This window comes from Siniperca chuatsi, linkage group LG21, assembly GCF_020085105.1.
Source record: "Siniperca chuatsi isolate FFG_IHB_CAS linkage group LG21, ASM2008510v1, whole genome shotgun sequence".
NCBI lineage: Eukaryota > Metazoa > Chordata > Actinopteri > Centrarchiformes > Sinipercidae > Siniperca > Siniperca chuatsi.
This window is the reverse complement of record NC_058062.1, coordinates 16,283,940-16,296,838: the sequence shown is the minus strand read 5'-3', so window position 1 is coordinate 16,296,838 and position 12,899 is coordinate 16,283,940. Positions and strand designations below refer to the sequence as shown.

Genomic DNA, 12,899 nt, shown 5'->3' with positions numbered 1-12,899 from the left:
GCTCCCTGAGAGGCCGAATTCGGGGAACAAAAATCTTAAATTAAAACTGTCACCGTCTGCATGTGTCCCGTACTTGTTTTCCCTAAATAAGGGCTCTCAGGTAGCCCTCCCAGGATGTTACTTCCAGACAGCTTCCACCAATCAAATGGTTGTTTAGGTTTCAAGTCAGATATACTGGACTTCCCAGTGCTGTCAATCACTTACAGATCATTCAGACCTATAATTACTCATGTTTTTCTTATCTGGAGTCCAGGCAGTCATGAGTTAAATATGAAAACTGTTTTGAGGAGACAAGCTACAGAATATGTAATCCATAACATTTGATAATCTTTTATCAATCATTGTTAATCACCTATTTTTCTTGTAAAAGGGTTATATTGGATGGCAATGCAGTTGAAGGTACTGATTAAAAAAAAAAAAAAAAGCCTGGTCTATTTGCTTTCATCAAGTTAAGGTTTAGTGATGGTGTAATAAAGTAATAGTGTTCATCACACTCAAAAAGACAATCACACGCATTACTGGGAGCTGCCCAGATCAACTACATGCCTTACTCAAAGGCCTGTAGCACTTAATCTTAAAGGATAGGTCTGGTGATGTTCTAAACTTTTCTTATTGTCAGTAAATCCCATGAAAAGACCAAAACCAATAATGAAATGATCCTATTAAGTATTGTCTGTGAATCCAAAACCTGACATATCTTATTCCTCATACACATCAGTGAGCCACACTGTTGCACTGGGTGATGCAGTCCTTCATTACCAAGAATCTGCAGTTTCTTATTAAACAATCCTACATACACCGTCCTGCTGACAAAAATACTCACCAAATCTGCAGCTGAAAATAGCCCCCAACAAATGCCCTATTTACCATTTGAGTAATGTTTGATAAGCTTGCTTTTACTGTTGTAGTTGGTCGAGGAGGTGGAGCCAATGTGAACTATTTGATTTTATATCATTCAATCTGTAAATTAACTAGTAACTAAAGCCGTCAGATAAATGTGGTAGAGTAAAAAGTATCACATTTCCCTCTGAATTGTTGTGGAGTAGAATTATTAAGTTTCATGAAAAGGAAATACTCAAGTAAAGTACAAACATCTCACATTTGTAATTAAGTACAATACTCGAGTAAATGTATTTACATTCCACTACTGGTGGTCTGTGATGACAGATCAATATCAGGAAAATGTCTGTAAGTGGATTTTCATACTGTAGTGTGAAATAAAACAGGGTGCCTGGACAATAGGGACACTTGGTGGGTGGATAATAACCAGTGCCCATGGGCTAAAAAGAATAAAAACACTGGCAGGCCCTTTAAAGTTTACAACACTACCAGGGTCAGGATTTGAAATCAAATCAGAGGTCAAAGGGAATAGTTTGGATTAAAGCAGTAACAGAGAGGTAAGAGCAGTGGGACACTTAAAGACGGGGAAGGTTTCTGTACAATTTAAATAACTATGTAAATCCAACATTTAGAAACATGGGTAGGTCCAGAAAAGAAGAGGACATTTTCAACAAAATAAAACTTTCCATTCCAATTTAAATAGCACACTTAAGATAATAGGAAAGCATCCAACTGGTTTGTGTGAGCATTGTCAGGTTGAGGTTCCTAGAGAGGCAACATATGAAAGAAGATCTCAAGCAGGCTGGAAGTGGATCATCTAGTAGAATTTTCTTTGCTTCTATCATCAGACAATCAGGGTTAATGGGTAGGATTTCATCTCCGGTCCACACTCCGAAGCAGAAGGCAGCGGTAATACACCTAATACGCTGGCTAAAATAGATCCCGTTGTATATACTCCAGTACAGTAAGTGGCGGTATGCAAAAAAAAAAGCTAGTATTGCAATTTGCTCAAAAAAACGCAAAGAAGAAGAAGCCTCGTCTCTGCCTGGGAAGCAAAACTGAGGGCAGCAATTGGAATTCCTACTAGCAAACATGGGAGCAGCAGGCTAGCGAGGGCACACGTTGTGTTAAAAGATTTTAACGTCTGTCAGTCGCAACAACATTCCGCAATGTGTCTCCGTAAATATCCGGTTAGTTGACTGCTTTGTACTTCACTGCCTGTGCCTCGTGTCTACAGCCGGACGACATGCTGTAACTGATCGGTGTCCTCCAGTTGCAGCAACAATGTTGCCCTCAACCAGCACCCTGGTCCGGTCTGCGGTCAAGCTGCTACCACGGGGTAACTGGGGTCGAGGTGAGCCCAGTTTGTCACCAAGTACTGTACTTTCTTAAGTACAATTTTAATGTGTTTGTACTTAACTTGAGTATTTCCTTTTCGTGCTACTTTATACTTCTACTCCACTACATCTTAGAGGGAAATAGTAAGCCTTTAGGCCTACTCCACTACATTTATTTGACAGTTACTAGTTAGTTTTCAGATTAAGATGTTACATAAAATACACATGATAAGATTGTGAAATACAGTGCAGTGTTACAGATTAAACCAGTGGTCCCTAACCTTTTTGGCTTGTTACCTTGCAATAAAGCAGAGTCTAGTTTGGGACCCTGTCACGTTTCAGCAAAGAGTGAAGTAAACATGTAAACCTGTAAACATCTCAGATGTTTCTTTTAATCGACTGTTCAAGGCCCAAATAGTTAATATTAGAGGAAAGTCCAAAACATGAATATAAATGTGTGTAGCAAAACTTTTTTTAAAATTTCTTCTTGGATTAATCATCTCACGACCCCTCAGATTTATATTCTTCGGAGGGGCCCGACCCCATAGTCTGGGAACCACTGGTGTAAAGTTAAACTATAGAAATGTACACAATGTAGTTAAAACTAGCTTCACTTCGAGCAGCTGCAACACTAAAATGCTGCTTACAGATGATTCAGTATTAACAATCTGAGAATGTCATATAAAATAACTTATCACTGACAGGGGCCATTTTACTGCAGAACAAGTAAGCTTGATTGATTTTTTTTTAGTAAACATTTAGCTGATGATACTTCTGTACTTTTTTAACCTCATTTTTGTTATGAACAAGTATATATGTACATAAATACAAATAGTTTCTATATCTTCAAATATTTTGATAGTGATCCCTTACATGCGGTTATTAAAGAATTGTCATCAGTACTGAGGACTTTTTACAGTTGAGAAAAAAAACTGCTCGTCCAGTTGTGAAGCTCTACTCTGTAAGAAACAGGATTCATGGTCAAAGCAGCTGCATGCAGCATCGTAGGTGCTCAGTTCAAGAGTCTTTACCATCTGCAGGACGTGTCGGGTGCCCGTGCAGAAACATTTCTGTGAAACCAGGAGGTTTGAAACCTAAGACGGTTCCACCTCGGTACCTGGGCCAGCCCAGCCCTTACACTCATCCACACCTCATCAAACATGGTGAGTATTGTTTACAATGGAATGCTGGACATTTGCAGGCAATTTACACTTTTTAGGAAAAACCTGCAATGTGTATGGTCTTTAGTCACATCAGCGACAGGCTCAATACGTAGTTATTTCTTTAGGGACATGCTCTCCAGTGGCACAGGAACTAGTCAAGCACACAGAGCACAGAGCATTAGGAGAAGAAGCTATTGTAGATCACAGACAACTCGAGGCTCTTGCGGTTTACATATTTTAGTTCATTCAGAAACTCTACACAGCATGTCACATAAAGCAAGAAATAATAATACATTTTATTTATAGAGCACTTTTCAAGATCCTCAAAGACGCTTTACACCACAAGGAGACAAATAGTAGTGCACAGTGTGTGTCTGGGTGATGAGCTATTGTTTAACACCCTCTGATCTCTGCTCCTCAGGTGAAGTGACCCCAGGTTTGAGCCAGACAGAATATGAGCTCCGGAGACAGAGGCTGGCCTCACTTATCGAGGCCCAGGGAGACAGACTGGGACCCTCTGCCTCCTCTAGCACCCATGTGGTCATTGTTTTGTCCCATCCGACCCGCTACATGACCAATGACATCCCTTATCCCTTCCACCAGAACCAGGTGCATGTTTGGTCTCAAGTTGCATTTCTTTATATTCATGTTTAATCTTCTTGCGCCTTTGTGGGGTTTTGAACGTATCAGTCAACAACATATATTGTTCTATAGTAACAGTTCAAAACACCTTATCTATACGCAAGGGAAGGGAATGTGAAGAGGCAAACTTCAGGTATAAAGGTGTACACCATAATGTGACTCTGCTCTTACGTTTTGTAATTTATTGTCAATTTGGGATACTGATTGTAATATAAACAAAGCTTTGCAAATGAACCTGAAGCCAAATGTTCCCCAGGATTTTCTCTACCTCAGTGGCATCCTAGAGCCTGACAGTGCCTTGGTCCTTTATGGGAAAGGGCGACCAGACCAGGCCATCTTGTTCGTCCCCCGCAGAGACCCGGGGAAAGAGCTGTGGGACGGGCCCCGGTCAGGGAAGGATGGGGCGGCTGCTTTGACCGGCATCGAGAGAGTTCATAGCACAGAAGAACTGGGTGTTGTGCTCAAGAGCCTTGAAGGTGGGTGGTTGGGAGCATGAGGACGCATGTCCAGCAGGAACATCTCTTCACAGAACTAACCTCGCTGTCTAATTTTTGTCATTGAATAGATGTAGATGTTTGTCATAGATGTTTTGTTGCTTCATTTGAACAGCTACAATTGACTGTTTGGAAAAAAGAAAAAAAGATGGGTCTTCGATTTCACACAGAAGTAAGCAAAAGCCAGCTTCTCATTTCTAGCCAACATGAATTTTGTCGGCTGAAATGACGACTCGCTAGCAGATTTTTTAATTTTTTTTAGCTGTAGCTAGCTAGAGTAAGTTAATGCCAAGGCTAAAACTCTGTGAGTGGATTGAAACTTCCATCTCCAGCTGACTTTTCAATGTTTCCAGGGTATTTGATTTAAAATGAGAACCCCGTAAAAGGGTCTTGAATATACACATTGTGCCTACATACATTACATAGTTAATAATAAGTTAATGCTAAAAGACTGATACTAACGCTACATGTCCCAGGCAAAAAGTCAGAATCCTCTCCTGGAGCAGCATTATTTGTGTACTGTGTAGAGATAGTTTGACCAGTGCTGTAGTACAGTGTTGTAAAATAAAATGTGCTCAGATACAACTCTTAGAAGGTTTCGAGTCTTATATACTAGAGAAAAAGATGTGAAGATGAGAAATAACAAAAATGTGATGTTATTTTACACAATTTTGGCTTGAGTTGCTGGAATGTAAACTCTCCCGAACCAAATAAAGAACAGGCCAGTACTGCTAACGTTAGACTAAACTCTGATATACTTGCATCTTGCTCCCACAGTGGATTTTCCAGTCCTGAACAGGTATTTTTCTGAGATAACCTGTAAACCCACAAAATAATGTTAAGTAATTACGTGCCCCTTGCCTTTGGAAATAATGCTAAGTTACTACTGTAGGTAGTAAGCTAATTACCCAGACATGCTAACATTCAGCTCATGTTAAAGCAGACAAACACACTGTTTAAATCCATTCCTTACACTTTTGCTCTTGTGTTTTTGGAAAAGCTTAAAAACACACAAAAACATTTAAATGCCGCTTATTGCCCCATGCACACCACTTCAACATGTGGAGGAATACAAGGCTTAACAGGCCTGCTGTGCCTAGTTGTGGTTGCTATGCTGTGATTGGACAATCACTGTTTGGGGCTGTTTTTTTTATTTTTATCTGTATATATATATATGTGTGTATATGTGTGTGTGTGTGTATATATGTATGTATGTAGCATCTTTAATCTGTCTGGAGAAGGGTGGTGGACTAACTTTTCATTTAGGGGTTGAACTATACTTTCAAAAAAACAACAACCCAAAAACCAACTAATTAGGACCTTAACTTCACTGTTACCATTTTGTCTCTACTCTGATCCTCTTTCAGGCACTCTGCTGTGGTACGATAGCTCTCAGCCCGCCCACCCTCGGCTCCACCAGGCTCATGTGTGTCCTGTGCTGGAGGCGGGGCCGATGCCGCACTCTCTCAGGCCCCTCATACACTCTCTCAGGGCCCTCAAGAGCTCAGCAGAGGTGGCGCTCATGCAAGAAGCAGGTCACATCACAGCACAGGTTGGTGTTTAAATGACTTATAGTGTCAATGTCATAATAGTTTAGAATTACTAATACTGTACATGCCTGCAAATAGGGCAACATTTTCATTTTCTTATATTGTTATGTAACAGTGTCTCTTTACCACTTCTTCCAACATTTTTAGGGGTTATTTTTAAGATAGATAGAGAAGATACAGTGCACTCACTCCAACTCAAATCCTTGTCTTTCAGGCTTTTAGGAGGACAATGGCTTTGTCTCAAGGAGACGTGGATGAAGCTGTGCTCTTTGCTAAGGTAACTGAAAATATTTGATGACCTCTGTGTGGCTCTTCACTGCCTCTCTCGCATGTGTGGCCTGTTATAGTCTTCATATCTGTAACTTATCAGGTTTAGGATCAGCATTTAATGTAATTAATGCGCCATAAGTGTCATCCATTGATTATTCAGTCAATGCAGAAGTTAGGAGCAATTGCTCATTAGGACTGGATATGACTTGACAAATTAAATTATTCAATTCATATTTTCATCAGAAACAACACATTGCATGCAGTATTAACAACTGCTGATTAAGAAGTATTCATTGAGGATCACACAGAAAATCATTTCCTCTGTGGTTCTCAGCAGTACATTCACATGCACACTAGAAACCAGGTTACTCCCAGAGAAATAAGGCAAGCAGTGGCCAACAATCATAGACCATTCCTTACAGCAAAAGATCATCTTGTATTCAGAGAAGTAATAAGTAGTATATTTATTAAAACAAAACAACAGTCGGATAACCTTCTTCTTGTATATGCTAGACTCGATCCATTAACCACCTATTCTCTTTATTTAAAAGTTTGTCCCCTCTGTAGGAAAGAATCTTAGCTCTCTACAACTTATCTTTTTGTACACCAAAAAAAGTTGTAAATAGTGTGCAGAAGACTGAAATGCTAATGCTCAGGATTTGCCTAGTTTGAATACAGTTAATGCTGTTCTGTCCTGTTGAAACTAATTCATACCCCTGCATTTCTGTGCAGCACTGGAATCATTTGTTTAATGATTTCTTTGAAATGCAGCTGAGGGAAAACTAACCTTCTGAAATTTAGAAATGAAGCTGGAAACTGTTGTCGTCACTGATGCATTTTCATAGATTGTGCAGTTATACTACTAACATGTTTTGTCAAAGCATGTTAATGGTAGAATATATAGTCCTGCAAAGGCAGAGAGCAGTAACTACAGATATAGTGACAACTGGCAAACTGTGTAACAGATAAACAACAAAACTGCATATACTGCACTTTGCAGTTTGAGTAATCTTCACAGAATGCAAGGGGAAGTGCAGTATCTACAAACGTGTTGTTTTAACTTGCTTGTCCATTTTAAGTAGTGTTTGAGAAAATAAATAAATAAATAAATGTATCTCTGTTTTGCTTGGTGTCCATGTCTATTCACGTTGAAATCAATATAATGAAGTTTAAATATGTGATTTTAAAGGTATCTTAACCACAGCATATCACAGTAATTACACTGCAGTCAAAAGCTGAGTAGGCAGCTCCTGAGATCTGCTAAGCTAATTAGCTGTAGTGGGAGTTTAGCTGGGGTATTCTTTCTTTATCATGATTGAATTTACAATAGCTATTGCCTCCTTAAGTTACATGGAATAACTAACTGTATTAGCAAGATGTCAGTTCATCAAAATTATATTTTCTATTGACAGATAACTTGGGAAAAATCAATAACTTAGTTTTAGCTTTAGAGGGCTATCTTACCAGTTATCTCACCAGCTAGCTTTAGCTTGATGTAGCTCTATTGTTTTTGCTAACTCTTTGGCTGTTTCTCCATGGCAGATAATGCAGCAAGTGTGACAACAGTTTCCAGAGTGCGGAGATTACCAACCAATAGTCCACTTACTGTGGTTTGGCTTGTTTTTTTAAGCTCTGTTTTGTAGTCACTGCCGATTTATATATTAAAAAAAAAAAAAGCTGTTTTCACAGAAACGACACATTATCATGCCATAATAATTTTTTATATAGTAAAACTTCAGACCGATTCAGGTCTTAACTCAATTTTTACCGAATATGTAGTTACTGCGTTTTGCTTTTGTAGGACAGTATGACCGCAAACATGAAGCTCACAGTCCCTTTTCAAGCAGAAAGGCTTTTTTTAAAACATAAAATCTTATTCCAGTTTGATTTTGAGAATCGGATCCATGGCGCCAACTTCCTGGCCTATCCCCCTGTTGTTGCTGGAGGGAATCGAGCCAATACGCTGCACTACATAAACAACAACCAGATTATCAAGGTAAAGGAAGGTGCTAAATGTGCTAAAGAATCAGTCCTGTCATATAAGGTGCAATGAACATCCACATTAAGCATTCTGAAAATGTGGTTACGTATAAAGTAATGATTGAGTAGCTTATATGACTCACAATAATACTTTTCCCCCTCTTTCTTTCCTCCATCAGGATGGTGAAATGGTGCTGCTTGATGGTGGTTGTGAATACTTTGGTTATGTCAGTGATATCACTCGAACATGGCCCGTGAATGGAAAGTAAGTTTGACAAAATAATCTTAAGCAGTAAGTTGCACCGCTCAAAGGAAAATAATGTTGATAAAGAATGTCTGGCTAAAGGTTCGGGCTGAAGCTGGAGCTGATGACACCTTCCCCTCTTACAATACAAAACTACTTATCACAGTAAACAGAAGTTACAATGTCCTTACCATGCTGATGCCAAAACACTACGAGACACAACAACACTATACTGCATAAACTTAATTTTTATGTATAGACTTGCAAACGTGCGCTACAATTTATTTTTTTTTATTCTTCATTGTGACTGTTTGCTAAATGCAGACCTTTAACTGAAATCCATCTTTCTTTACATTAGTCCTCGCCCTCACTCTTAGATCTTTTTCTCTTTTTTCCTCATTGGATATTTTCAGGTAGTAACCCATCTTGGTAACTTTATACATGATTTGTTTTTAAAACTTCCTGGTCTCTAGATTGTAGGGCCTTTTTAAATTGAATGAAAATTCAGTATGACTGTAAAAAGTACACCTTAACTGTCTGCTGCCTCCACCTCCTTCCTGCCAGATTCAGCCCTGCCCAGGCTGAGCTGTACGAGGCTGTCCTGGAGGTCCAGCGCTCCTGTTTGTCTCTGTGTTCCCCGGGCGTCAGTCTGGATCACATCTACAATACCATGCTGGCTCTGTTGGGACGACAGCTCAGGCAGCTAGGCATCGTCAGGGCCAGTACCAGTGATGCTGATGTAGTAAAGGTAATTCCGGATGGTAGATCATTCCTGTGCTTTATTCCTTATGAGTATTTTGTATTTTAATATTGCTAATGTAAATTAAAGTCTCGCCCTGCTCTTGAATATCAATCAACCACACAAGAGGGAGACATGATCAGATAATCACCGTTACCATATCAGTGGGGCATTAAATTGAAACATTTTTGGTAGAGTTAATTTATGTCCTCACCAGTGGTTTGCTCTCAGGAAATAGCCATAAGCTCCTTTTGGCCAACGTAAATGATGAAATGACCTAATTACAGCCTCCATGAAACACAATACACTTTTATAACTCTACATGATAGAGGCACCCGTTTCCTCCAGTGGTTCTTTTCAGGGAAATAAAACGAGCAAGCCAAACCAAATCTGAATGTAAATTTATTAAACTGGTTTCTCTTTAAAAAAAAAATGGGGAAAAAACCCACTGTGGGGTAATAAAGGATGTTTTTTGGCAGCTAAGGATCTGTTAGCTCAAGATGCATAGCAGACTGAGTTATTAATTCTTCATCAAGACAAAGAATCATGAACTTTGCACAGTTTTTCTTTGCACAACACTAAGAACGGCCTGGCAAGCATGAGGCCTCTTCCTCTGCCTTGTTGGCTTCTGGACTGGCTGAGTGATTGATGATGAGGTTCCCTGGTGAGAGACCTTCATTCAATGCTGGGCTCATAGTTATCAGCCCTATTAAGTAGCTTTATGATTTTTGGCCATGCTAGCGACATGGCTCTAGTGATGGCAATATCTGTCTGTCAGGTAGAAAATTATCTAACGAGGATTATTCACTACAGTAAGGGGGCTTCAACCAGTGGCACCCCTGAATTTCATGTTATTAATGTTTAGCAACAAGCTGTGACTGCTCTGTGGCTACTGGTAGACAATGGCAAACTTCTATACAACTGCTTAAAGCTTTAATTTTGTTTATTCTCATCCCAGGCTGCACGGCGGTACTGTCCCCACCATGTTGGCCATTACCTGGGCATGGACGTCCACGACACTCCTGAGCTGTCCCGCTCACAACCTCTACAGCCAGGAATGGCCATCACTATAGAACCAGGTATAGACAAACTAGGCTTTTATAGACCCTCTTACTCTGTGGCTGTGCTAATTAAGAATCTGGATGAAATTGGGTTTTAAAAATCCAAACTGCAGCACAAACACTCCTACCGTGATGGACGGGAACAGCCCGCCATTACACATTATCTATGCTAAATTCTCCTTTGTATTTCATGTTGTTCCTGCTTTCATAAATGTTCCACTTTTTTCCTTCTATTGTCACAGGGTTGTACATCTGTGAGGACAATGACCAGGTGCCGGAACGTTTCCGCGGCCTGGGCATCAGGATAGAGGATGACGTAGTGATCCGAGACAAGGGAGGCCCTCTGATTCTGTCCTCTGATGTACCAAAGACCATTGCTGATGTAGAGCAGGCCTGTGCCCAGAGATAGGGCAGGGAGAGACAGACACGTGACTAAGTGAGCCACAACATTGATTGCAGGCAGTGTGCTGTGCTTTTCAACTGTCTACACAGTGATGACATCATCAGGCTCAAGGGCCCAGGTACATGAAAGGTGGGAGTATACTGCAAGACACTGGATTAAGTCTCAGCAAGGCCTCAAAAATGTAGAAATCTGGTGTGGAAGATCATAGATTTTGCAGATGCTTTTGTTGCCTGCCTAAATTCTTAAAGAAACCAGCACAGGTGGCCTCATGTTTGTAGTCTTCAACAGTAAAGTTGGCAGTTGTTAACAGGAGTGCGCAAAGTCTTGTCAACATGCAGTTGAACAGGATATTGCACTCATTACACTGCTCAGTCTTTGAAGTACTTTCTGCATAAGAACAAAATTCCAAAAAAGAAAGAAAAGCAAACATTAAGTGTGCTTCCACCCTACTTATGAAGAGCACAGCTAAAGGCGGATTTGGTTGCGTGGCTACAGCAGTACCACATAGAGACCAATCATGATCATGTACAATACATCCATCTAGTGACGTGATGGTGCTATCAGTGGGTGAAATCAAAGGCTGAACTATAAATAAAGACCTGGGAACACCAGTTTACCTCTTGCATCAAGAATATATTCAATTGAAGACCCAGTGGTTAGATCCAACGACCATGCAAGCATTTTCATTCTTAAAACATAATTGCTCCACACCATGTTTTTGAGAATTCCCACCATCATGGCACACTAGGATATAATTGTTTGTTTGTTGTCTCACTCCAAAGCCTGCATATACGCACTTCATTTGTCTCATACACACAAAAATGCACTATTCTTTGCCAGCTCATGCTACAGTACAAAAGACCAAAACACCAAATGTTGGTGTGCTGTAGGATGGTCAGGAAGGACCAGAGCATGTCAAAGCAACAGACCACCATGGTTATGTACACAAGTGATGAATAAAGAAGAACCTGTCTTAAACAGCTGCTCCTGATAAACCTGGACTGATGGTAATGATTACACCAATGCACTGAAATGGCTTAAAAAGTGTACACTGAAAAGAGTTTTGTGTGTGTGTAGTTGTGTATGTGTGTGGCAGTTTTGTCTTTTCAGCAGAGAGAAAAATGTCATCTCTTTTAAAGAAAATGGTGTTTATGTGTTTTAAAAAGATCTCATTATTCCTCCTTTCATAACTAATAAATTCTGTTGGTTTGATGCCCCCTCAATTATAGGGGAAGTGTCAGTTGTCCCCTTCGTTATGTCCGATACTTCTCTGAGCACAACTGGGTTTTACCAAAGCACATTTCATGACTGGCTTTGGTCACTACTGTCACACCTCCAAGTTTAAACACACCTCTTGAGGAACAGAGGCTACACGCTGTCTGTGTTAGCAGGACGCAGCAGAGACACGTAGAGGAGGGTAGCACCAAAGGATTTGTGTGACTTGCAAGAGTGAATATCACATGCAAGGTAGATGACATACTGTGGCCAGAGCATGTCATACAGTTTCTTATTTACACATTTACTCAGAATTGTTGTATTAAGACATTTGTCTTTACTGTTTACTTCCATGACAGCTTTAATTTTTCCAGCAGACACCATCAGTTGAAGTATTAGAAGAGAAAAACTTTGATGGATACCTCTCAGTTGGTTGTACGGCTAAATTACTTAAATTACTACTGAATGATGTTAAAGTCCCCCTATGCTGAAAAATGTGTTTTGCTTATCGTTACCTCACTTTATTTACTTTTGACACATAAGTTAAATGTTTTCAGTGAGTGGAAAATGTACTTAAAGTATCACTTGTAAAAGTACTCATTATGTAGAATTGCTCCTTTCACAGCATACATTATTGGATTATTTATATTGATGCATTGACAGGTAAACACCTAGTTGGTCGAGATGGAGCTCATTTTTACTACTGCACATACTGTTAGGTAGTTTAAATTATGACAATATATCATATTGCAATAACTGATCAGATGTTTTAAATTACAAATCGTAACCAGGCGCTATTGCTGTCAAATAAATGCAGTGGAATAAAAAGTATACTTGAGTAAATGCAGTGAGTTACTCTCCACCACTGACTGTTACTAGGCTATATACTGTATTTGACTGAAGAAGAGAAAAGTGGAGCGCCACCGTCTCCTACAGATTGAAATTGGCGACTGCCGACAGA

The 12,899-nt window shown here is 39.8% G+C and overlaps 1 protein-coding gene across 1 annotated transcript; it reads left to right on the top strand.

The window, feature by feature from the left end:
• The first annotated feature begins 1,862 nt into the window (after positions 1-1,862).
• Positions 1,863-11,951, top strand: xpnpep3 (X-prolyl aminopeptidase 3, mitochondrial). The gene is made up of 11 exons (XM_044182795.1): positions 1,863-2,194; positions 3,218-3,340; positions 3,762-3,949; positions 4,239-4,458; positions 5,844-6,028; positions 6,241-6,303; positions 8,179-8,292; positions 8,456-8,541; positions 9,085-9,268; positions 10,218-10,338; positions 10,563-11,951. The coding sequence occupies exons 1-11, from the start codon at positions 2,125-2,127 to the stop codon at positions 10,727-10,729; spliced, it is 1,521 nt and encodes a 506-aa protein (XP_044038730.1). The 5' UTR covers positions 1,863-2,124; the 3' UTR covers positions 10,730-11,951.
• Positions 11,952-12,899: the final 948 nt, after the last annotated feature.

Excerpts from the sequence above, each read along its gene's own strand:
- xpnpep3 (XM_044182795.1), top strand. The coding sequence starts at position 2,125 with ATGTTGCCCTCAACCAGCACCCTGGTCCGGTCTGCGGTCAAGCTGCTA. Across the intron at positions 8,293-8,455 it reads ACAACAACCAGATTATCAAG|GATGGTGAAATGGTGCTGCT; the intron begins GTAAAGGAAGGT and ends TTCCTCCATCAG. Across the intron at positions 9,269-10,217 it reads GTGATGCTGATGTAGTAAAG|GCTGCACGGCGGTACTGTCC; the intron begins GTAATTCCGGAT and ends TTCTCATCCCAG.